Raw genomic sequence first — 24,307 nt, forward strand, 5'->3', positions numbered from 1 at the left:
AAAATGGAACTTATAATTTGAGTGAAACCTGACTTATACAAAGTGTACCATCTTTCCCAATAAATTCTAAATAATGTTGAAGTGATTGCCATCACTTTTCTCTCTCTCTCTTTTTTTTCTTTTGGCCTAGTTTCTCACGACAACATATAGGGTGGCCAGGGCAGGTTAAAGACGAGGAAACTGAAGTTAAGAGAAGCCAAGGTGTCTTGCCCAAGATTACATAGTAAGCAAGAGGTAGAACGGGGACTTGAATACAACAGGGTTCTGAAAACCCACTTTATTATTTTTTTTTTTTTAAATTTTTTTTTCAACGTTTTTTATTTATTTTTGGGACAGAGAGAGACAGAGCATGAACGGGGGAGGGGCAGAGAGAGAGGGAGACACAGAATTGGAAACAGGCTCCAGGCTCCGAGCCATCAGCCCAGAGCCTGACGCGGGGCTCGAACTCACGGACCGCGAGATCGTGACCTGGCTGAAGTCGGACGCTTTACCGACTGCGCCACCCAGGCGCCCCTGAAAACCCACTTTAGTACCTTTCCACATTGTTTCTGCCTGGAGCCTGCTTCTAGAACGTATTTTGGTTCACTGAGGGCGGATGACTTACTCCCCTCTCATGGAAGACGCCTTGAGAATATTAAAAGTCCTTTGAAAACAAGTTACCTCTGTGACAGATTGTTTTCTGTTGGTGTGTGGGGACCTAATAAGGATTTTCAGATGGGTTTTCCAGCAGTAGCACAGAATAAAACACGGAGGGAATCTTTCAATGGGAACAACTAAAATCCTAGATTAAAAAAAAGAATGTGAAGTATTGTTGAGCCTCCAGACATAAAAAGTTCTGTGGAATCAATTATTAAGCACAGGAAGAATGGGATGTACACACGTGTCAAAAAGTAGAGAGGATAGGAGCGCCTGGGTGGCTAAGTCAGTTAAGCGTCCAACTTTGGCTCAGGTCATGATCTCACAGACCGTGGGTTTCAGCCCTGCGTCGGGCTCTGTGCTGTCAGCTCAGAGCCTGGAGTTTGCCTCAGATTCTGTGTTTCCCTCTCTCTCTCTCCCCCCCACTCATACACACACACACACACACACACACACACACACACACACACACTCTTTCTCTCTCTCAAAAATAAACATTGAAGAAAAATTAAAAAAAAAAGTACGGGGCGCCTGGGTGGCGCAGTTGGTTAAGCGTCCGACTTCAGCCAGGTCACGATCTCACGGTCCGTGAGTTCGAGCCCCGCGTCGGGCTCTGGGCTGATGGCTCGGAGCCTGGAGCCTGTTTCCGATTCTGTGTCTCCCTCTCTCTCTGCCCCTCCCCTGTTCATGCTCTGTCTCTCTGTCCCAAAAATAAACGTTGAAAAAAAAAAATAAAAAAAAAAGTACAGAGGATTAACAAAACAAAAGACTAACAAAATTGATGGCACTCTGGTAGGACATTTAAAAAAAAAAGGAATGAAAATATATTATAACTACACAGCTGGAGACAGAATTAATAATATACCATGACCAACTTTATACCAACACACTTGAAAACAGAGGGGAATTCACACACGTATAATGTTTACTAGAACTCCCTTAAGAGAAGTCTAAGATGTTGTAGTCATTTAAAAAATTAAATCTGTAGTTAAAAATCTACCCCTCACCGATAAGCCACAAGCCTGTACATTGTTACCGGTGAATTCTTGCCATCTTTGTATAAACAGATTATTCTAATGTTATAGGATCCCTTATAGAGTACATAAAACAGAAGGAATCCTACTCAATTTAGTTTACATGGCTGACATCTCACTCAAAAATATGGATGCAAAGATCCTACTTAAAATATTGGGAAACCGATACACAAAATTCAGTTGTTCATGAGAAAGATAATATATTCTGAAGTTAGATTTATTCTAGGAAAGTAGGTTCACTTCATGTTTGAAAGTGAAGCAATATAATTTGTAATATTAATAGATCAAAGAGGAAAGCCATATCACCTCAAAGGGCGAAGAGAATTATTGAACATTTCTTTAGAATAAAAACTTGGCGAACTAGGAACAGAAGTCAATTTCCTTAGTTTGATAAGAATAATATACTACCAATCTATAGAAAAATCACAGTTAATGATGACGTATTAAACGTGTTCTATTTCAGATGAGGAATAAGAAAAGGATGCCACTCCTATTTAATACTGCGTTGCAACCACAAAGACCGGCTTAGTGTGATAAGAAAAAAAGGATAAAGATTAGAAAGGAAGAAACAGAACTGTCATTATTTTCAGTTATGCGTGCCCACACAGAACTCTAAAGCATCTACAGGTAAACAAGGCCAACTAGTAAGACAATTTTAAAGTCACAGAGACGGCTGGACAGCATGGTGACCACGGTTAAGAATACTGTATTGCATGCTTGAAAGTGGCTGGAGCTTAAAAGCCCTCTGTGCAAGAAACTTTTTGTACCTGTGCATGGCGACAGCTGTTAACTAGACTTGTGATCCTTTTGTGACGCATGCACACGTCCAATCGTTCTGTTTTACGCCTATAATGAATATACGGTTACATGTCCATTGTACCTTACTTTAAAAAAAAGAGGATTTAGAAAGGGCACTGGATGTAAAAGCAATATAAAAGAATCTGGGAGGGGTGTGTTAAACGAAAATATAAAGTACACACTAACAAATGCACAAAAAGAAAGAGAAGCCCTTTGTGGAAGAAACTGTAAGTTGTTATTAAAAGACACTTAAAAAGACCTAAACCAATAGAAGTAGCTTGGATGGGAACTTGTCAGATATCGCTAATCTCCTGATATAATTGATGCTATTCTAATGAAAATCCTAAAAAGATTCTTGATGCAACTTTATGAGCTAATTCTAAAATACATCTGGAAGTGAAAAGGACCGATCCCAGGCCAGGTATGCACGAAGAGATAGAACAACCTGGAGGAGTTTGCCACAATGGCTATCTGTGCAGCACAGGCACAATTATATGTAAATAGACCAGCAGAACGGAGGAGACATCCCAGAAAAAGACCTACACCTGTATGGAGAACCAATTTATCACAAAGTAGGCTTGAGTGATAAGAAAGGAGGGACTGTTTAAATAAACAGTACTAGGCCAACTGGTTATTCATATATAAAAAAAAAAGGGAAATTAGATCTGCTGATTGCACCGTATATGAAAATCAGTAGCAACGGGCGTGTTGGTTCATTTCAGGCGTCAGCTTGAGGCACAGGGTGTTCAGATACTTGGTCGAACATTATCCCGAGTGTTCCTGTGGGGTGTTTTGGACTCTGAGTAAAGCAGATTCCCCCGAACCCCCAACAAGGCGCCGTGCCATGTGGGTAGGCTGTATCCCATCAGCTAAAGGCCCTAATAGAGCAAAAAGATTCTGTGGCAGAAAAATTCTCCAGCAGACCGCCTTCAGAATACGTCTGGACCTGCGACACCGGCCCTCCTGAGTCTGCAGCCTGTTGAACCACCATGTAGATTTCGAACTTGCCAGCCTCCATAGATGTGTGAGCCAGTTCCTTATAATCAATCTCTCTTTATGTAAATACACATTGTATTACTTCTTAATACAATATGTTTAAAGAATTCATTGCAAAGGGATATCTAGGTCCGTAAGCATAAAAACATTATACTAAAAATACTATACAGTGAGTTGCATCGGAATGGTCAGCACTTTGGAAGACAGGATATGAATTTTAAATAATTGGGGCTAAAATGGGCAAGTTCGAGGGTCACAGGATTTTCCACTGCACAAATTATGGAAAAAAAACAAGCTGAATAAACATAAGAGGCCGCCATGGTTATTTGTATAATGATATCCAAAGGAAGTAGAAATTATAATGGCTCAAAAACATTAGCACAGAGTTGTTTCAAATAAGAAGGAAAGGCACTGACATGGATAATAGAGAGTATAGGATTAAGGAAATGAAAGCTCATGTATTATTCAGTTGTTGAAAACATTTCCTGGATGCAGATTATGCCAGGCATTAGGGATACGCAAATTAGTAAGACATAGTCCCTAATCTCAAGGGATTCACAGTTGAGCAGGGAGATGCATATACAGACGTTCACAAAACAACATGATGCAGAAGGCTCTTCTGGAGCCTCAGGAGGGGGATATGAAGCTTCGCCCGGCTTCCCGAGCCTTTTCTTTAATCATCATCCACCCGGATCTGTGCCTACCAGGCTTGAGCCCTGTTACCCTCACTGGCATGGAGCCGTGATGGGAGCAGAAGAGGTACAAAAAGATTAAGGTTAGAGGACAATGCCACCACCGTAAAACAAGCACATACATTAAGATGAACTAAAAGAGGATGATACATCGCGTACACAATTTTTACAGGACAGATACGAGAGTGTGGAAAAACCCTAGACTAAAACTCAAGAGACCTTGAGTCTGATCAGTCCCCTAACTAGAAGGATGATACCAAGCAAATCACTGAATCCTTCTGGTACCTCAGTAACTTCATCTTTACAAACACTGAACCAGACTTAGACAGTCCTGAAGCCCTTTCCAGTCTTAAAGCCCTTCGATTTTACGATGTCCAGGGTGCAAAACAGGGAGGGAGAATTTCAAATGTATATTATAGGAGGTAGAAGTTGTTTTTTGAAAACGGAAATTGGTATACAGATTCAGAATCTAAAGTGAAGGAGTCACTGTAGTGATAAATGGTGTTTTGAGCCAAATGAGAATTCCTTAGGATCTACTGCTTAACGACGCGTGTCGTGCCCATCTCGCATTTGAATTAATGACGGAGCTTTGGGCTAAAATGGACTACGTAAGTGTTTGGTGTTACCAGTGGATTTGGGATTCCTGTTTACCCTTCATTAATGTTCAGCTCTGCCTGGTGGACAGAGAAGGCAGTTTGGATCTAAGACTCAGGCTTCAGATCTGGCTCTCTGCAGATAGATAACGTCAGCCTCTCCTAGGACAAAGACTTGCTAAAATGGTTACACGATGCACATCACAGATGCGTTTCACGATGGCAAACCTGTCATTCGTTCTTGCCACATAATAATGATTACGTGACCTCTGTATACACGGGATTACCGATTAAGAAATCAGATTTGGTACTTTGTCTGATATAACCGCAGTATAAATGATGAAGACACCCTGACTTATTTTACTTCAAAGATAATTACTCAGGATAACATTTCCTATTCTCCCTTTGAAAAAAAAAAAAAAAAACTTAAACATGAAAAAAAGAAAAACATTATGTCTTTACTACAGAAAAGAAAAAATTTTCTTTTGTGTGTGAATTCTGCATATAAGATAGGTTAATGTCAAAAGTCTGTGAAAATGTGGAAACAGGGTGTGTTTTCCAAACAGAAATAATCCAGTGCCGTAACAGAGCGGTAAAGTGAAATCAGAATAAACAGAAACAGAAGGAAAACAGTTCCAGATGAAATCTGATGAGACCCTGCATCAGTGAACCAAAAAACTATCTGCACGAACACTGAAAAACCACCCGCAAAAGCAATTATTCCTCATCCTTATGTTCCCTGCTCAGAACAAGAGCCTGTATCGTCTCATTACACCCTGGGGTTATAAAATGTTGACCTGAGTTTCAGATATAAATCTCAGGACCAAAAAGCGGTTACATTATACTCCTTCCCAAACTACGGCTCAGCAACGTCTTTGGGAGCATGATCCTTTACTTGAACTTACGAAACGATCAGGGCCCCATAACGGTGATTTGCCGTTTAAGGAAACGGCGGTTATGAAGCAGGTTTGAAGGTTTCAGACGCGAGAGTCAGCCTCATCTTCGTTCTGGAATGCGTTTCACTACGAAGGAAGTTGGGGACTTACGCTCGGGCCGCCTCCGTGCATCTTCAGAGCCCGCACGGTGGCCACCAACACCACCACGTTGGGCACCAAGCCGGACGCTCGACACTTGATGTTGAAAAATTTCTCCATTCCAATATCAGCACCAAAGCCGGCTTCAGTTACTGTGGAGAATCAAGGTGGAGACTTGCTATCATTGTCTCACAACAAGAGCAGGTTTTAGTTTTCAGCAATTGTTGGCTGTGACTCAGGCTCAAAGGACAGTTTAAACCCCAACACGTCCAGCGGCATTGTTTCTTGTTCATACGCAGCGGTAGGCTGATTTTCCCATTGTCACAGAAGACGTTCCCCCCTTCCCTACCTTCTCTAAAGAGACGGCTCTCTACTCAGCTTTATACCGCGGTGCCTTAAGGATTCACCGCCAGGGCCAAAAGTCTTTTTCCACTATGCACACTCACGGCAACGTGTTTCTGACCACAGATGGGATTGCCAGCTTTTTAATCGGGTTCCAAATTGTATCAAGGGACATTGCTAGCATGATTAGCATTAGAAGATCCTTTCTTGCTTTTTAAAACAAAATTTTTTTTAATGTTTATTTTTGAGAGAGGGGCAGAGTATGAGTGTGGGAGGGGCAGAGAGAGAGAGAGAGAGAGAGAGAGAGAGAGAGGGAAACAGCAGAGTCCAAAGAAGGCTCTAGGCTCTGACCCGTCAGCACAGAGCCCGACGCAGGGCTGAAACCCACAAACCATGAGATCATGACCTGAGTCCAAATCGGACGCTTAACCAGCTGAGTTACCCAGGCGTCCCCCTTTCTTACTTTTTATAACACGCATAGAATCCCTTATTTAGTACCACCATTGTTTCATGTTTGTTGTGTCATTTTTGTTGCTTGATGAAATTCAAGTTAGCAGAGCGGGTTAAGAAGATGAATCATCAGGCTTGATAAAATAGCATCTTTAGTCCATAACCCCAGGGGACACCCCTCAGCCCCCAAATTGCTAGAAAAGTTACCGCGGAGGTAGCTGGGAGAGTGCCTGACACTGCTTTCCCAGGTGATACTCCTGACTGCCGAGCGGTCAACGGCACACAGCATCGTTTCCACACGCAAAGGACAGCTGTACGACGGGCAAGGGCACCCGCACCACCAGGGGCTTATCAGACACACAGAATCCCACACCTAGTGAATCACGATAAGCATTTTACCAAGATCCCCAGGTGAGATGAATGCCCATGAAGATTTGAGAAGCACACACTAGGAAAAGAATAATATCAATGTACGAATTATACACGACATATTGACAGTACAAGCAAGGCCGTCATTTATGGCAGAGATAGGAACCGGCAGGAAAACAAACTTACCAAGATACAATCACACCATTTGAAATGTGCATCACTGAAGATCTCTGTCTCGAGCATTCACTAAACGCACACGTTTTAACAAGAATCAAGGAAAAAAAATCGTGACGTGTCACATAGAATTTCAAATGCTAAAGACATCAACCCATCGTTCTAATTCTTTGTGGCTTCCTTTAAGTGCTTCATATTCCTGTATAGATTTTATAGAATAAGGAGACTTTTGTAGTTTGCTCCTTTAAAATGTTCAGACGTTTCTCGCAGTACTACAAACGTTCAGGATTTATGATCCTACGTGGCAGCTTTTAATTTTGTTAGGTTGATGTATGAAGATTTACAAAACTGTTCCCCCTGTTATTAGACATGTGGGTTGCTTCCAATATAAATAATGATGGAAAATATCTGTGCATATGAGATTTAACCTCTTTCACATTATATTCTTGGAAGAAATTCCCAAGGGTTGAGAGCACGGTGCCAGGGGATATAAAAAATTTTTATGACTGTTGATATGCTTTTGACAAATTGAAAAATATTTCTTTAAAAATATTCAATTTGGAGTGAACGTAGCTAGAAAGTCAGTTTTTCCCTTATTGTGTTTTCTTTGAATAAGCGATGTAGCAGAACAAGTTAAAGAAGTGAAAGGCATTCCTCTTTACACACTGTTCGGGGCAATTCTAGTGATCTGATTAGTGGGGGTCTAAACAGAGGAGGTCGCGGACAGTAACAGTCCCAATCTCAGTGGTATCCCGGGTGAAACCCGTGGTGATGGTAGCATGGGAGTGGCACAGAGGACTCCACAAGAGGGATGTTCAGTTCATTTTGTCAGAGGTCATGACAGAGTGGGCTCCCAGGAGGGGAAAGATGACCATACTACTGTTGGACCAGACAGACCGTATCCAGAATCCCTCCCAACTGTGCATATGAGCTGTCAATTACACAGTGACCGTCAAAAAATGAACGCTGGTCAGTGAGTTAACCGATTGGAGTCTCAATGTCTTCATTTGACCTGTTGGGGGGATCAAGTGAGATGGCAATGCAAAGTACTCAGTGACTGCTTTTCGGGGCACGGTGGGGGCTCACAAAAATGGTCTCTTCATTATCACCAAGAGCCCAATTCTCCCACTTGCTAGAAGTCATATTCAATTCTTAAGCATCTGTCGGATTCCTGCTATGTCCAGGCATTATGCTCCGGGTAGTGGCCCAGGAATAGGGTCCCCCAACCCTGGTCCAGCCCTCCAGGGACCTGGGTGGAGAGACTCCCCACTATTGAACAGGAGAGAAGGGGGACCCGATGCATGGGGAAGGATGGAAGTTGTGTGGCGGGTTTGGGAAATGGTGTCCATGGAATCAGGCTTTCGGGGACAAGACGATTTCTCCAGGCAGAGAAATAAGGAGCTGGGGGTGGGGGAAGGAGAGGGAGAGGGGAGTGAAGGGGTTCACAGGTAAAGGAGAAAGCAAGAGCAGAAATCATCCTGTCAAGACAAAGGGGAATGATCCACGACGACCATAGAAGTCCGTTACCTCACCCAACGCGACCTGTTCTCCGGTGTGATCGGTTAAGAGGAGGAGGGATGCAAGTGACAGAGTTTCGTGCGCGTGTTTTTGTTACAATGCTGTGATATCTGAAAAACTGCTTAATGTTGCCCTACAGTTGGAGATAGATCATTGCGTGCAGTGCTTGATCCAGCGGTCTCTCAGTCTTTCCAACTGGACGCCCATTTCCACTCGTAGCTCCCCTATGAGACTGAGCTCCACGAGGACAGGGGCCAAGTCTGTCTGAGAGACCGACACTGCTGGACATACACTGGGCACCGGATGACTTGTGTACGTCTCTAAGACAAATTAAAGGGAGTGGGTTCAGATGCTGTGTCTCCCCCCTCTCTGCCCCTCCCCTGCTTGCGCTCTCTCTCGTAAGTAAATAAACATAAAAAAAAAAAAAAGGCAAGCAGCAGGATTGCAAAGTTTTAAGACCCTTGGTCACAAATATAACAGCACGGTTCATTTATAATAATTTAATCCCCCTAAGAAGCCGCGAGCTTAAGTTCCCTTCAAAAACCATCGCCTCCTCAAACTTCACAATGTAGACGCCACGCTCGTCCCACCTTCGTCAGATCTCCGGTGCCTAAAGGAAAACATCCGAGTTCCTTGTCACAGAGCCCAGGCCACCCCGAGCCTCAAGCTCACACCTCCGTCCACCTTTATTCTGCCTGCAATTGTGTGCTCATATCCTAATATCGAGTTTCCCGCACAGCCCATGTTTGTCATCTCCGCCCCTCCTCCAGAGGGGAACATCTGGAAGGCTCCTCTCTCCCCGCTCTCTTCTTCCCTTCACTGCCCAAGCCTCAGCTCGGATGCTCCAGAAGCTTGCCGCGATCCTCCCAGGGAGAGGGGGCTGCCCCTTCCAGCCCTCTGGTGTGCTCCTTCACGGGGCCCACGTCCATCCCTGCATGCAGTGTCTTAACGGGACTCGTGCGTCATCTCCCACTTGGAGGGCACGGACCGTGTCTTACTCATCTTTGGATGCCCACTACCTGTCACGGTACCTGCTGCACACGAATGAATGAACAAAGGTGAGAAGAAACTACGAGTAGGATTCAGAGCCAGTGGCGATCAAGTAAAGGCCATCGTTCAGTGGAGACAGGTAGACACGAAAAACAAAATTAGACAATTAAAAATGTTCTTATGCCTCCCTGTCATGCTTCCCTTTTTGCTGTATAGTAGCAGAAATTTTAATGCAAGGTGTAAATGTCCTGACAAAGACATGACCGTCGCAAATGTCGACACAGGTTAGCTAAGCTTAATTTCGTATTTTATGAGGCAAATTGAGAAAAAAAAAAGGTAACAAAAAAACCTGCAATTAGGGAAGGAAACAGGATGCAGTAATAAAAGTCCAGGGGCCGTGGCTTCCAAATGCAAGGGAAATATGAAGGCAAATAATGTGCAGAAAACAGAAGAACGTGCCAGATTCTCATGCTTGGGAGCCTGTTCTGAAATACTGCACGGAATCATTTCTGTTATTTGTTTTCAAATATCAGGCTGCTAAGGAAAACAGTATGGAAAAAGTGTGCTATGCACAATTACCGATCGCCAAAATAAGGACGACTTAGTAATGTTTCATCAACAGGTATCAGCTTGGAAGTGCACAGTGTGGAGTGCTGTGTATCTGTGTCTTGTATCTCAGCGGGTCTTGCCACGAGCAGGGGACAAGCCACTCTCACTGGCAGGTTCTATTTCCTAGACACTTCCTGAGAATTATCTACAGAGCACCTGTAAGTTAAGTTTTCCTAGTGATCTCAAATAAGCGATTTGGTCGCTTATCACATTTGCTGCTTTTGATAAATTGCAAAAGAGATACACGGAAGAATGACTTATGGTTGATTTTAATATAGACCTGTTCTTGAGTCATGAAGCAAACACACTATGATTTAGCATTCCTGAAAAGCACGTAATGTAATCTTCTGAAAGCTGCATATTTAAAAAGGCTCCCAAGAAAATGTTTGCACATGCCACAACAATTATTTATCTTGGCAATCTCTTTTTTTGGGGCGGGGGGGGCGGGGGATGGTCACAGATGTTCAACTTATGACATGAAGGAAAACAGGAAACTGACTGATACTCTTACTGTGTAAGCACAGAAGCTATTAGATAGTGATTTTATAGCATGGCTTGACTCAACTTTATAACCCATAATCTGCCCAGAAAGGAAGTGTTGGTGGGTCTGGGCTTGGAAGGGACTAGCTATTTGGACAAAAACGGTTAGTACTTTCACAGGGAACAGAGCTCAGGGTTCAATGGGAGAGTAAAAACCAATACCGGACAACCAGGCGGCTGGCTTCCCATGCTGCCCTGCGAGGGCACCCAACTCACATTGTACAAACCAAACAGAAACGACGACAACAAAACCCTTCTGGCGGGCACGTATCGTATCTATGAAATTCGTGAATGAGGCAGAGAGAGGATTTTCGTATGTCAATATATTCCATCGTGGGTCCGATCTGCAGTGCACAATGCATAGAAGAAAACCTTAATCACAATTAGGACTGAGATAAGCAAGCACCAATCAGCTAACTTACTTAAAAAAAAAAAAAGGTATTTATGTCATCACCTCCTCCTAGGTGGGACCTAAAACATGGATTCATAAAAATCTAGCGCTAGGAGGGAACTAACCTCCTCTGGGCCGTATGTGCCCGGCAAGTTACGTTCCTGAGGGAAGAGCCCACTGTGGTGTCCCAGGTCCCTCTGATCCACAGCTCAGAGCTCTCCTTTCTGCACTACGCGCTCTCTGCTACTTGGCATTCTATTCAAAAACACTTTGGATTAAACACATCCATCTCAGAATTAAGGAAAAACCTCCCTTTTTCCCATTCAACAATTACTGAACCTCTATTCCTTTGTGTGGCTCTTAAGCAGTCATGTATGTACACGTCTTCATTTAGTGAGGAAACATTTTTAACATGACAAAGATCGGGAATATTAACTAATTACCTAATTAAAAAGGTGTTATCGTTCCAACCTTTTCCTTTTTTACTTTTTCTTCCTTGAATTCCTTTTGGTATTTTAAAAACTTTTATTTATTTATTTATGCAATAAGCTTGAATTCCATTTTTTTCCCATTTTCTTAAGCGTTTATTCGTTTTTGAGATAGAGACATGGCATGAGTCAGTGAGGGGCAGAGAGAGAGAGAGGGAGACACAGAATCCGAAGCAGGCTCCAGGCTCTGAGCTGTCAGCACAGAGCCCGACGTGGGGCTCGAACTCACAGACTGCGAGATCATGACCTGAGCTGAAGTCAGACGCTTAACCGACTGAGCCACCCAGGCACCCCTTTAATTAGATTGTTTTGCATTTACTTCTGAATGATCTCATGCTTTGGTACATTTTCTGAACCCATTTCTATGGAATCACAAACTTGACTGGTAGATCAGTGGTTCTCTAATGGGGGTGGACTCTACCCCCCCCCCCCCCCCACCCATGGGACTTTTGGGAAAGTCTGCAGCATCTTGTAGGCAGAGGCCAGGGATGCCTCCAAACATCCTACAAAGCACAGGATAGTCCCTCACCTTCTCACCCTCCAAAAAAACCCAAAGGTGGAATTATCCGCCAAAATAACAACAGAGTTTGACAGTGCTACGGTTCAAGCATGACAATGGCGCCTTACACTTTCTAGATACTCTTCCTGAGCACGTTACAAATGCATTAGATGCCAGAATAAAAGATTATACAAAATTATTACACCGATAATACCCTTACCTGCCATAAATTCCTGAAATACGATAACCACAGTACAAACTCTATGTGTTTGCTACAACGTGGCAGTTTCTGGAGATGAAAAGTACAGCACCTCATTGGGTGACTGCTGTACGAACCTCATAAGAAGGGAGGGATGGACAGAAAAAAATCAGTTTGTAGCAATGGTCAGTCTTACTGCTGAAGACCAACATCTATGATGGGGAAAGCTATTCTAATTAAAGACCGGGCACCAGGAGAGCCCAGGGCTAGTTCCTAAGTATCGCCTACGTGCCGGGCGATGTTCTAGACGTCCTCTGTCTCGTTTCGCTCTTCAACACCTAGGAGGGACCTTTACCTGCCACATCCGGCCTGTGAGGCTATGGATCAACAGTTCTTCCCAAGCTCACACAGCTCTACAGGATGGAGCTTGGGTTGAAAGCGAGGCCCACGTGACTGCAGTCTAGGCCGGTGTCCCCGCCCCTGCCACCTTGTCAATGAGCCAACTCACGATGCAGCATGGAAAGTGGCACTGCCACCAAGAATCTTGACACCTCGTACTTCAATATTTTGGTACGTGAAACGCCGTTCTCTTCATAAATTCTTTTCCTGAGCTCTGACAGGGGTGTCCCGACTTGTTTTCTAAGTGCGGTAAGAATTCCTGCTGTGACAACCGAAAGCGTGTAATGGGGAGTCTTCACCATTATGATATGCGTTTCTTTCTTTTTTCAATGGAATTCATCGGTTTGTTTTCTCTCTTGGGGCAAATGGTCTAGGAGTTACGAATCACAATCCTCTCTTAGTTTTTGGTCCGTGTGCCAACAGTGCAAAGTCCTGGGAAGCAGCAGGGTGGGAGCAAGGAAAGAGCTCTGAGGGAGACGAAGCTCCCTGGACCCGTTTCACTGCCTTTGGTACCCAATGCAGCACAGGCTACAGGCAGAGAACACGTGTTCGGGCATCGGGCCTCCCGAGAACCAAATGCTCACTTTCCACTGAGTGAGTCAAGTCTAGACTTGACTTCCCAGCCTCCTCTAGCCAGGCATCTCATTTTTGCTTTTACCTTGGGGAAACTCGTCCTTGGACTCTGAGACAGAGTGAAACTGAGGCACCAAGATCATTTCTCCCTAAGTACCTGGCTACTGGATGCGCCTGACGTCACAAGAATTGCTAATGGAATTTCCATCTGCGTTGTAACTAAGGGGTCCTTTATTCCGTGTGTGCTCAGAAGATTAGAACTTTCAGACTTCAGAGCCAATTCACAACGGCAGTAATTTCTCTATGATAAAGGCAGCCACACAGGTATCACATAAATATACAACATACTCAGTTCCCCATTACTTCTGGGCACGAACTTGACTTTATGGACTGTGACGTCTCACAGAACTAGTACTCACGATCCACTTGGCTCAAAATGGGTTGAGATAAGAAATAAGTCTGCACGGTGCGGGTTTCGCTAACTTAATCCTCGAAAGAATTTCTTCTCAACAGAGGGAAGAATGAAACTGTAGCTACCATGCACTTAGCACTTTATTTTCTCACGACAAATCAGAAATAAAAATAAAACCTTGGTACAGGAGGAACTAGACTTCACTCTGAAGCACTGTGAACTACAATTCCCCAACAGGGACAAAGGAATAGAAACTAGACTCTCCAAGCTGCCTCTTTCTGCCCTTGGTAAACACATCCATCCAGCTACAGCTATCTGCAGATAAACTCGGGGAAGACTCCATTCAAAGTCACAGAAGCACAAGAATTCTGAACTTGAGCTCGACGTAGGCTAGCCTTTGAGCATTTTGATTCTTTTTCCCCAGTGACTAGAAGGAGACTAAGGAAACCAGGATGGATCATTAATGATAAGAGAAGTTCAGCATTATTACTACTGCTGGAAAAAAAAATTAAACTTGATGTCAAATATATTAATTTTGAGGATCTAGCTCATCTTAGGTCTCTGAAATTTTACCAAAACAACCAAATCTTTTCTGTTCCTTTGGATTTGTCTATTTAATCTATGCTCCTCCTTGGTTTTATTAAATGTCTTAAGGTCAAATTTCCCTAAGAGTATGTAGAACCAACCGGGCACACATTAGGGAATTTTCGTAGTAGTATAGAAAGCATGAGAAAGTTACTGAGGATGTATCTGGGGAAAGGGAAGAAAAATAATAAGCAAAATATAAAAAGGACACAGATCCACTTGAACCATATGTTTTCAGTAACGACAGAAAACTCTGAAAGTACCAGTAATGCTGTTTAGATGCACTTTAGTGTCAGGGACCCAGAATTTCCTTCCTCTGGAGTTAATTAGTAATAGACACTGGCTCACATTGTTTGAAAATATCATTAATCATCCTGTTTTGTAAAATAATTCTGACCCAAGTGAAACTTCATTTTGGAAAAAAAATGTTAAAGACGCAAATTAAATTATACATGTTATTTTTACCTCCCTTATAAAACTCCCAAACTGAATTAAATTCACGAATCTATTATCCAAATAGCTCCCGTCTTCTTGCAGCGATCATGAGCATTTCTACAATGTCACTGCCATGACCAGGGTTTTAACCCTTCCGTCTTTAGCAAAACAGTGGTGTCCCAGAGTTCTGGCTAGAGGCCTGGAATTTTGGATGACTGCATGGAGGCAGAACTGTTCTCTTGCAGCTCCCGAGAACTGGACGCAAGGAAAATAACTCGAAGGAGAAACAAGCTTGCAAAGGCTTTAACTTACCCTAAAATAATCAAAAGATGAAATAGAACATTTTTTTTGCTGAGCATTTTATGAAAACAAACCCAAAGAGTCAAAAAGTAAAGATGTCAAAAGGTAAATATATTTTATCTGAAAGGTTCCTGGCTTGGGGGGGGGGGAACCATTAAAAAAAACCTACAATAGCTTTTTCTGCAAGGAAAAGAAACCCAGCCAGTGAAACTCAGATTACGGAGTTTGAACAAATTGAATATGCCAACATTCCTAGTATGACGCTTCTAACAGAAGAAACTAAGACAGACAGAAGGAAAGCATTTTAAACTTGGAAGCTGGAAGATACTACAATGCACGTAACAAGCAGGAAGAGCAAGGATTATGCAAAGTGAAGGCAGAGACCCATCAGTGTCTCAGAAAAGCGGCGTCCTGGGTTGCAACCGGAATTTGAAAAAGAAAAAGAAAAAGAAGCAATAGAAGGACTATTAGGATACATCCCACGCAATGAGAGTAAGGAGTGTTGTTCCAGAAGACGTGATTCTTCTGGTTTTGTGTACCTGCACACCTGTGTACACGTGCATTTGTGATAAAAAAAAAAGGTACTTCAGGCCTCGGGTTTGACTCAAAACTGCCAAGAGTCACTGGCCCAGACTCTATGCAGATTTCTCATCTAGGAAGGGAAGAGGTAGAAATGCAGGTTTTACTGGTTTCTCACAAGAGCCACGATTTGGGCCTGGCTCTCTTCTGCTCAGGGCTGTACAAACAGGACAGCGAGCTCACAAGGAACGATGACCCCAATCTCACTTTTATCAGTCATTACATTTGTGTTTAGGGGCAGAGGTGCAACGCTCCTCTCACTGATCCTGCGGCTGTATTTCTCGGTGTGGACGCAGGAATGGTCTGCACTAGCCTGTCTTCTACGTTTTCTTCACTATGCGTGACCCGGACAGGAGAGTAAGGTCCCCTGCCTGTCCGATGGGATTGGATCCTGAAAGGACTGGATTTTTTTTTTTAAGTTTATTTATTTTGGGAGAGAGAGAGAGAGAGAGAGAGCGAGCGAGCAGGGGAGGGGCAGAGAGAGAGAATCCCAAGCAGGCTCCACACTGTTAGCACAGAGCCCGATGCGGGGCTCGAACTCACAAACCGTGAGATCATGACCCGATCTGAAATCAGGAGTCAGACACTCAGCTGATTTAGCCACCCAGGTGTCCCCAAAGGATTGGATTTTAAAATAAGAGGGGCACCTGGGTGGCTCAGGCAGTTAAGCATCCAACTCTTGATTTCAGCTCAGATCGTGATCTCGTGGTTTGTGGGTTTGAGCCCCACATCGGGCTCTGCTCTGATGGTGCTGAGCCTGCTTGGGATTCTCTTTTCCTCTCTCTGCCCCTCCCCAGTTTGTGTTCTCTCTCTTTCTCAAAATAAACAGATAAACTTAAAAAAAAATTGAGAACACACTGAAAAGACCAATAATTCATATTTACATTTGTAAAAAACTCAAAGTAAAGAAAATAACCTTGAAAAGGAGGGATGAGCATATTTTTTCTTTGGCTTATTTTCTTTTTTCTTTTTTTTTTAAAAAAAATTTTTTTTTCAACGTTTATTTATTTTTGGGACAGAGAGAGACAGAGCATGAACGGGGGAGGGGCAGAGAGAGAGGGAGACACAGAATCGGAAACAGGCTCCAGGCTCTGAGCCATCAGCCCAGAGCCCGACTCGGGGCTCGAACTCACGGACCGCGAGATCGTGACCTGGCTGAAGTCGGACGCTCAACCGACTGCGCCACCCAGGCGCCCGCTTTGGCTTATTTTCAACATGACCTTTTTCTGCTTAAAAAACGAATATAGGGGCACCTGAGTGGCTCAGTCAGTTAAGCATCTGACTTTTGATTTGCGCTTAGGTCATGGTCTCACGGTCGTGAGTTCGAGCCCTGCATCGGGCTCTGCACTTAGAGCAAGGTGCCTGCTTGGGATCCTCTCGGTCTCCCGCTCTCTGCCCCTCCCCCACTCACACTCTCAAAAAAAACATGTTAAAAATTTTTTTAAATGACTACATTATCATTAGTTTGGAAATGGAAATTTGGTGTGGAAATTTCTGGAAAACTTGATGCGAAAAACAAATCAGCAGCAACAAATCAGGCAATTTTAACCATATTCACTGTAATCTCTGTTCCTGGCTATCGCTCTGCTATCGAGAGGAAAGACACCCTTGAGAAGTCCAGGGAAAAAGTAACAAATAATCAGGAGTAAGTCTAATGTTCCCACCACCTGCCTCTACCCCATCCCTAAGCCCAGCAGGAGCTGAAGTGACAGCTTGGTATGTGTGTCATTTCGTATAAATGAGCCACAAACCCTCAACTGGTCACCTCTCTCTCCTCTGCCTCTCTTGTATGTTCGCAGCCCGGCCTTTTATCTAAAAGTGCGTCCCATTTAGGAAAAACTGCTGATTAAGATATGATTGCTCGCGGGCACCTGGGTGGCTCAGGGCGTAATCTCGTGGTTTGTGAGTTCGAGCCCCTACATCGGGCTCGCTGTTGTCAGCCTGTCAGCACAGACCCTGCTTTGGATCCTCTGTCCCCCCCCCCCCCCCGACCCTCCTCCGCTCACACTCTCTCTCAAAAAGAAAAAAAAAACATTAAAAAAAACCCAATAAGATTATTTGCTTTATACAGGGGAATGCTAAGTGTATATACACATTCATTATCATGTTTATTATGCTGGCGAAACAGAAACATTAAAACGAGGCTTCGTTACTTGCACAGATTATGTTGCTTGCACATTTGTGAGATGGGCCTGAAGGGCAGACGGGGGCTGCTCCCGCAAGGACAGGGATATCCATTTATACGCCTCTATCTCTACCATAATGGGTGTCACCCTCTCTAGACACTTTGGTGTCCTGATCGTCTCGGTGAACCTCATCCGGAGCATTTCCCGAAGACGTTTCACATCTTCCAAACAATATTTCACTTCATAGTATTCCATTAAAAGAGCGAGTCACGATTTATAAAGCCACTCTTCCTTTTGGTCCTGTTTTAAGTTCTTCTTCAAAAAGGATCTGTGATGAACTTAAGAATGAAGGTGACCAGTCAGTTTGGCCGACTGAGAAGATGATCCCGGGCAGGTTTTTGGAGGGAAGTCAAAAGCCTGCTCTCCTCAACCTTGCCTGGCTACCCGGCAGGTGCTGTCACAAAGGAAATGGAGATGGTGACGTGCATGACTCGGCATTAACTCAACCGTGTGCCTGACAAGCCTCTTGAGCTATGTCACGCTGCCAGGGGGTCATCAACTTGCCTTTGTATTCGAAGGAGACCATGTAGAGTCAGAAAATGTCTTAGTTTCGCTTGTAGCTAAGTATGGCTACGGGACCAAGGTGATTAACTACCGGAAGTGGTGGGTGTAACTTCCAGGAAGGCTCCTCAAAAGGGGGTGGGCCTTTCTTCCCTCTTTCTGCTGGCTGGGATACAGATGTGATGGCTGGGGCTTGGGCAACCACAGTGGACTATTAGGCAGCACAGAGTCCCTGACGATGGAGGAGCTGTCATTCCAGCCCAGGTTGCCTACCCCGGATTTCTTTTATGTGACAGAGAAATAAACTTGTATTTCCTTTGGGTCCCTTCCTTTCACTGTTGCTGTTATCTGTGGGTGAACCTAATCTTAACTGATGTGTTTGTGAAAACAGAGCCTATTCAGAAATATTAAAGCATTTTTCATTTCAGTTTGCGCTTGATTTCATTCAACAGTACGCAGTGTTTTCTTTCTGTGTACAACAGTAACTCTGGGACTGAACTCAAGGTTCCATATCTAACTTAGAAAAGATGTGAGACTTGCTTAACATTTTGCTGATGAAAGAGCTGAAATTTTAGAGGTTGAGATGTGCCCATAAATGCCCCAAAGCTATGTGATGCAAAGCAATTGGAAGAGGTCTGATCACAAGTTCCAGGCACAGAATTAAGGCCGAAAAGCAGGAAACAGCAGTACGTCAGTGTGCAACAGCACAGGATACACGTGTAGGACTCCAAGGGTTTTCCGCTCATCGGACTTCAAGAACGGTTCTCGCTCTCAATTCTACCTCCTTTGTGTGTGTTACGTGCTAAACAAGGAAATGTTTTTTGGAGGCAAAAAAAAAAAACCTGTTTTTATAGTTGTTTTGAAAATTTTTAGGAGTTACATCATTAAATTATTGCCTGACCCTTAAAAAGTAATAACAGTCCACAGTCAACCAAAGCATTCGTGCAATTTTATAAAACAAACCAACAAACCAAAAACAACAAAAAGGACTAAACAAGATGGGGGGAGGGGGGAATCAAGAGAAGGTGCTCGGATTGCTGGTGTTTGACATTCAGAATGTTCTTGTGCCTCGACGCTTGAAAACATGGAACAATTTTTTTTTTTAATTTTTTTTTCAACGTTTATTTATTTTTGGGACAGAGAGAGACAGAGCATGAACGGGGGAGGGGCGGAGAGAGAGGGAGACACAGAATCGGAAACAGGCTCCAGGCTCCGAGCCGTCAGCCCAGAGCCCGACGCGGGGCTCGAACTCACGGACCGCGAGATCGTGACCTGGCTGAAGTCGGACGCTCAACTGACTGCGCCACCCAGGCGCCCCATGGAACAATTTTTTAAGAACCTCATTCACTGGAGCCTAACTGAACAGAGAAAGGCTCAGTGGGTGCACCTGGCCCGACACCGTCAGCTCTCGTCCCTCCGTCCATCACTTCTGCTGGACAGCAAGGCAAAGCCCTGACCCTCTAAACATGACTATTAACAGCTAGATTTAGCTCTAAGCAAAGCTAAATACTTGACCACATTCTAACGATGACTGCCAATCTGAGGCTCTGGTCGCAGCCTGTCTCCTAAATTACAGACCCGCATTTCCTCCGTGTCCCCGGCCCCCCAGCTCCCCCCTCCCCGGCACGCAACACGTAAGTAACAGACATTAACATTTTACCACAATTGCCTATTTTCCTCTTACAAAAGCGGTAAACAGCACAGAGAGAGCTGAGGTCGCCCATGCCCGGTCCCCAGTTGGGCTCCCTGCTCCCCGCCGCCAGAAAGGGCAATTCTTACCAACTTGGTGCTTCTCCAGGTCGTGTGTTCGTACTTGTACGTACGTACAAAGGCATAAACAACACATAGTGCCGGTTTTGTGTTTTAAGAATGTGTTACAGGGGCGCCTGGGTGGCGCAGTCGGTTAAGTGTCCGACTTCAGCTCAGGTCACGATCTCACGGTCCGTGAGTTCGAGCCCCGCATCAGGCTCTGGGCTGATGGCTCAGAGCCTGGAGCCTGCTTCCGATTCTGTGTCTCCTTCTCTCTCTGCCCCTCCCTCCTTCATGCTCTGTCTCTCTCTGTCTCAAAAATAAAATAAAAACGTTAAAAAAAAATTTAAAAAAAAAAAAAAAAAAAAAAGAATGTGTTACATTGAATTTACAATCCCACAACCTGCTTTTTCATTCAACGTTGTATTTCTGAGACCTTGTGTTGTGCAAATAGCCAGAGGTAAGTCTTCTGGGTTTTGCAGCACCCACATCTTTACCCGCTGACAGAGTCCCTTCCTAGGCAGGGAGTCCCCCTGGACAGGACTGTGGCCCTTCCCCCTCCCTCACTATGCCACTTCAGGAAGGCGGAATGGCTTACGAGAGGGGCAGGGGGGAGGGGGTAAGAGAAACACTACCTTCGTGGGGAGTCCCAGCAGCAATAACTGCGCATCATTCCGGAAGCCTTCATAGATTAGAAACTGTACTAACGCTTCTCCATCACTTAAGAGGATGTTGAAAATATACCTGCAATCTGTCTTGTCTGCCATGTCTCTGGGCTACCGGACCACTGGTGGTTCCTTAAGCACATACCAGCCTGTCTGCTCTCTCTGTCCTGCTTTATTTTACATCCTAACCATTCTTCACGGCTTGTCTCAAATGCCATCTTCTCAGGCTTCTTCCTGGAACTACTATTTAGAAATTGTCAATTTACCTCCGCTATTAATTGAAAACATAATACTTCAGATTGGCTCTTAATCCCCTCCAAAATGACTTCATCTAACCATGAGATTCACCCCTCTGCGTCTCACACTCCAGCTACACCGTCCCCAGAATCCACCAACACTTCCCCACCTATGTCCATTTGCTGTTCTGTACGTTCTGCCTAGGACTCCTTTCTCCCTAACTCTGCATGTCAAATTCCCTCAGATGTTTCAAGTCAACTTTTCCTGTCTTAAAAATTACACAAGTCACATACCCTAATTATAAAAGTTTCAAGAATACCAGAAAAATAAAGTATAAAGTAAAAATCACAAAGACCCCATTTCCCATAGAGAAATAAAAGCAATCATTTGACATACATTTTTAAAAAGGAATCCTGCACCCCACCTGGGGCTTGAACTCATGAACCCAAGATCAAGAGTCATATGCTCTGCTGACTGAGCCAGCCATGTACCCCTGATTTATACCTTCTGCACCTTTTCATTTCAGTTCATATACAGTACAAACATTTATTTCAAAATTTTCAAAAATGAGAATTAAAAATTTGCTTTGTAACTCCATTTTTTTTGCTGTATATATCGTGAACATCTTTTCATGTTTCATATAAATCGATTCTTCCTAATAGCCTTGATGTTATATCAATAATACTAAACTAGTTTTGCTTTTTTTCTTGAAGTTTTAATTTTCACATTAAACTTTTCGTCTATGTTCATTCCGAACATATTGTGTTAAGGGACTATGAGGTTTGTGCTTTAAACTTAACAGTTGGGGTGCCTGGGTGGCTCAGGCGGTTGAGCGCCTGACACTTTTTTTTTTTTTTTTTCAACGTTTATTTATTTTTGGGACAGAGAGAGACAGAGCATGAACGGGGGAGGGGCAGAGAGAGAGGGAGACACAGAATCAGAAACAGGCTCCGGGCTCCGAGCCATCAGCCCAGAGCCTGACGCGGGGCTCGAACTCACGGACCGCGAGATCGTGACCTGGCTGAAGTCGGACGCTTAACCGACTGTGCCACCCAGGCACCCCTAGCGCCTGACTCTTGATTTTGGCTCAAATCATGATCCAGGGTCGTGGGATTGAGCCCTGCATCCATGCTGAGCGTGGCGCCTGCTTAAAGTTCTCTCTCTCTTTCTCCCTCTGCCCCCTCTCCTGCGTGTGCGCTCTCTCCCTCTCGGACAAATAAATAAATAGAATTAATAGCCAAATGTCCAAACATCATTTAACCAATGATCCACCCACTAGTCAATTTGAAGGTCATGTTTGTCAAATTATTAATTTCTACATATAATGGAATAAGTCTATGTAGGGACACGTCAAGAGGGTTTTTCGGTATCGACTCTTTGCCAATCCCTCTTTATTACTGTGGCAGAATTACCTTGTTTTGATAGCAAGAGTTAGGTTAAGTCATCCATCACTATTCTTTTAAATTTTTTGTCTATCCGCATGCACTTATTTTTACAGAGTCTAGACCATGTTATTAATTTAGCCATGAAGTTCACTGTCCTGTATAGCTTCACCTGGTAATGATATACTACAGCACAGTATAATATTGGATTGCTTAGGGTGGCATGGCATGGTACACCACCCTAATTTTATATGTTGGTTCGACACAGGAGAATTTTTATTGTTTAACACGGCTTACTGCCATCCAAGAACACGGGGAGACCTCCCATCGACACAGGCCTTGCGCTGTGTCTTTCAATAAAACTTCGTAATTCTTTTTTCTCCATGCTCATTTCTTGTTACATTTATTCCCAAGTACTTTATTGTTTGGGGACACACAGAAGTAGGATATTCCCATTACAGTGTCTAACTTTTTATTGCTGATCTGAAGGGAAATTATGGACTTGTACATATTTATATTGTATCAAACTATTCAACCAAAACTCTAAAAGAAATATTTTAAATTTCCTAGTGATATAATCATACTGCCTATAAATCAAATATTAGTCTCCTCTTTTTCAATTTTTTAATTTTGTTACTGTTCTTGTTTCATTACACTGGCTAGGACTTCCAGAATAAAGACAAATCACAGTAGTGATCAGCATTCTTGTCTTGTTTCTTTAGGACTTTAATGTTTAATATGACGCTGATTGTTAGTTTCTGTTTTATAATTCTATTTAAATTCCTCTTTTGCATGAAGTCTTATTCCACTGAGATGCCTTTTTCATCCTCAAAGTTACTTCTTTACTCTGCCTTATTTTGAACATGATACTCAAGCACTTTGTAAGCAACCATAACTCTCTTATTTTTTTTTATTTTTATTTAAAAAAAATTTTTTTTTTCAACGTTTATTTATTTTTGGGACAGAGAGAGACAGAGCATGAACGGGGGAGGGGCAGAGAGAGAAGGAGACACAGAATCGGAAACAGGCTCCAGGCTCTGAGCCATCAGCCCAGAGCCTGACGCGGGGCTCGAACTCACGGACCGCGAGATCGTGACCTGGCTGAAGTGGGACGCTTAACCGACTGCGCCACCCAGGCGCCCCTCAACCATAACTCTCTTAAACCTTGGGTAGTTTTTCAATTGGCATTTCTTATATCAAAGTATTAATGCATCAAACAATATTTATGGTTGAAGCTGGTAAGAGAGGAGGGTTTTAGAAAGCAGTAATAATCAATGTTTCTTTCCCTGCTCCCCAAAAGATGTGAAAATTAGGTCCACAAAAGACTCGAACGTTCCTTACCCAATTACCAGTTTCTTACTATTCCTACTAGAAAATCTATTGTTTTCTTTGAATAAGAACAGTATAATCTTGTAATTATACCAAACACTGCTCCAAGTTTAAGACAACCTCATGGAAGTACAATTTTCTAAACTATAATTTATATATTAGGTAAGGGTAATTTTACTCTCAGCCAAAATAGGATAAAATAATAGTCCTACAATGGAAATTTACAAGTTATTGCACACTGGATCTTAATAAACTCCTTAAAATAGTCTATGCATTTTGTGAACTTCAGACCTCCAACTTTAATCTCTGGATCACATTTTAAAATCATTTTATGTTAATTTACATGCCACTAATCTCTGCAAAACATGTTTTGACAAGAGCCGATTTTAACTCCACATTTCATGATGGTAAGCCGGATTACATGACAAGCACGTTATTTAGAATATACATAAATCTTAACTAGGGATGGGCTAGATAGCTCATTGAAAATAAATTTGCATTTTGTAAATGTAAACAGTCAAGGTCAGGTTAGACATTCCGAAAGTTCAAAACTTCTTTCAAAACTTTCCCCAGGGGTGCCTGGGTGGCTCAGTTGGTTAAGCGTCCAACTCTTTTTTTTTTTT

General features: G+C 43.3%; 1 protein-coding gene across 1 annotated transcript in view; it reads right to left on the minus strand.

The window, feature by feature from the left end:
* The window catches only part of MTHFD1L (methylenetetrahydrofolate dehydrogenase (NADP+ dependent) 1 like), a 185,045-nt gene that overhangs the window by 71,831 nt on the left and 88,907 nt on the right, over positions 1–24,307 (minus strand). The window contains exon 21 of the mRNA XM_047102623.1: positions 5,796–5,935. Within this exon, the coding sequence (XP_046958579.1) occupies positions 5,796–5,935 (140 nt within the window). The remainder of the gene's footprint in view (positions 1–5,795; positions 5,936–24,307) is intronic.

This window comes from Lynx rufus, unplaced genomic scaffold, assembly GCF_022079265.1.
Source record: "Lynx rufus isolate CCGP_SWC_20201006 ecotype Redwood Valley unplaced genomic scaffold, mLynRuf1.p SCAF_6, whole genome shotgun sequence".
Classification (NCBI taxonomy): domain Eukaryota; kingdom Metazoa; phylum Chordata; class Mammalia; order Carnivora; family Felidae; genus Lynx; species Lynx rufus.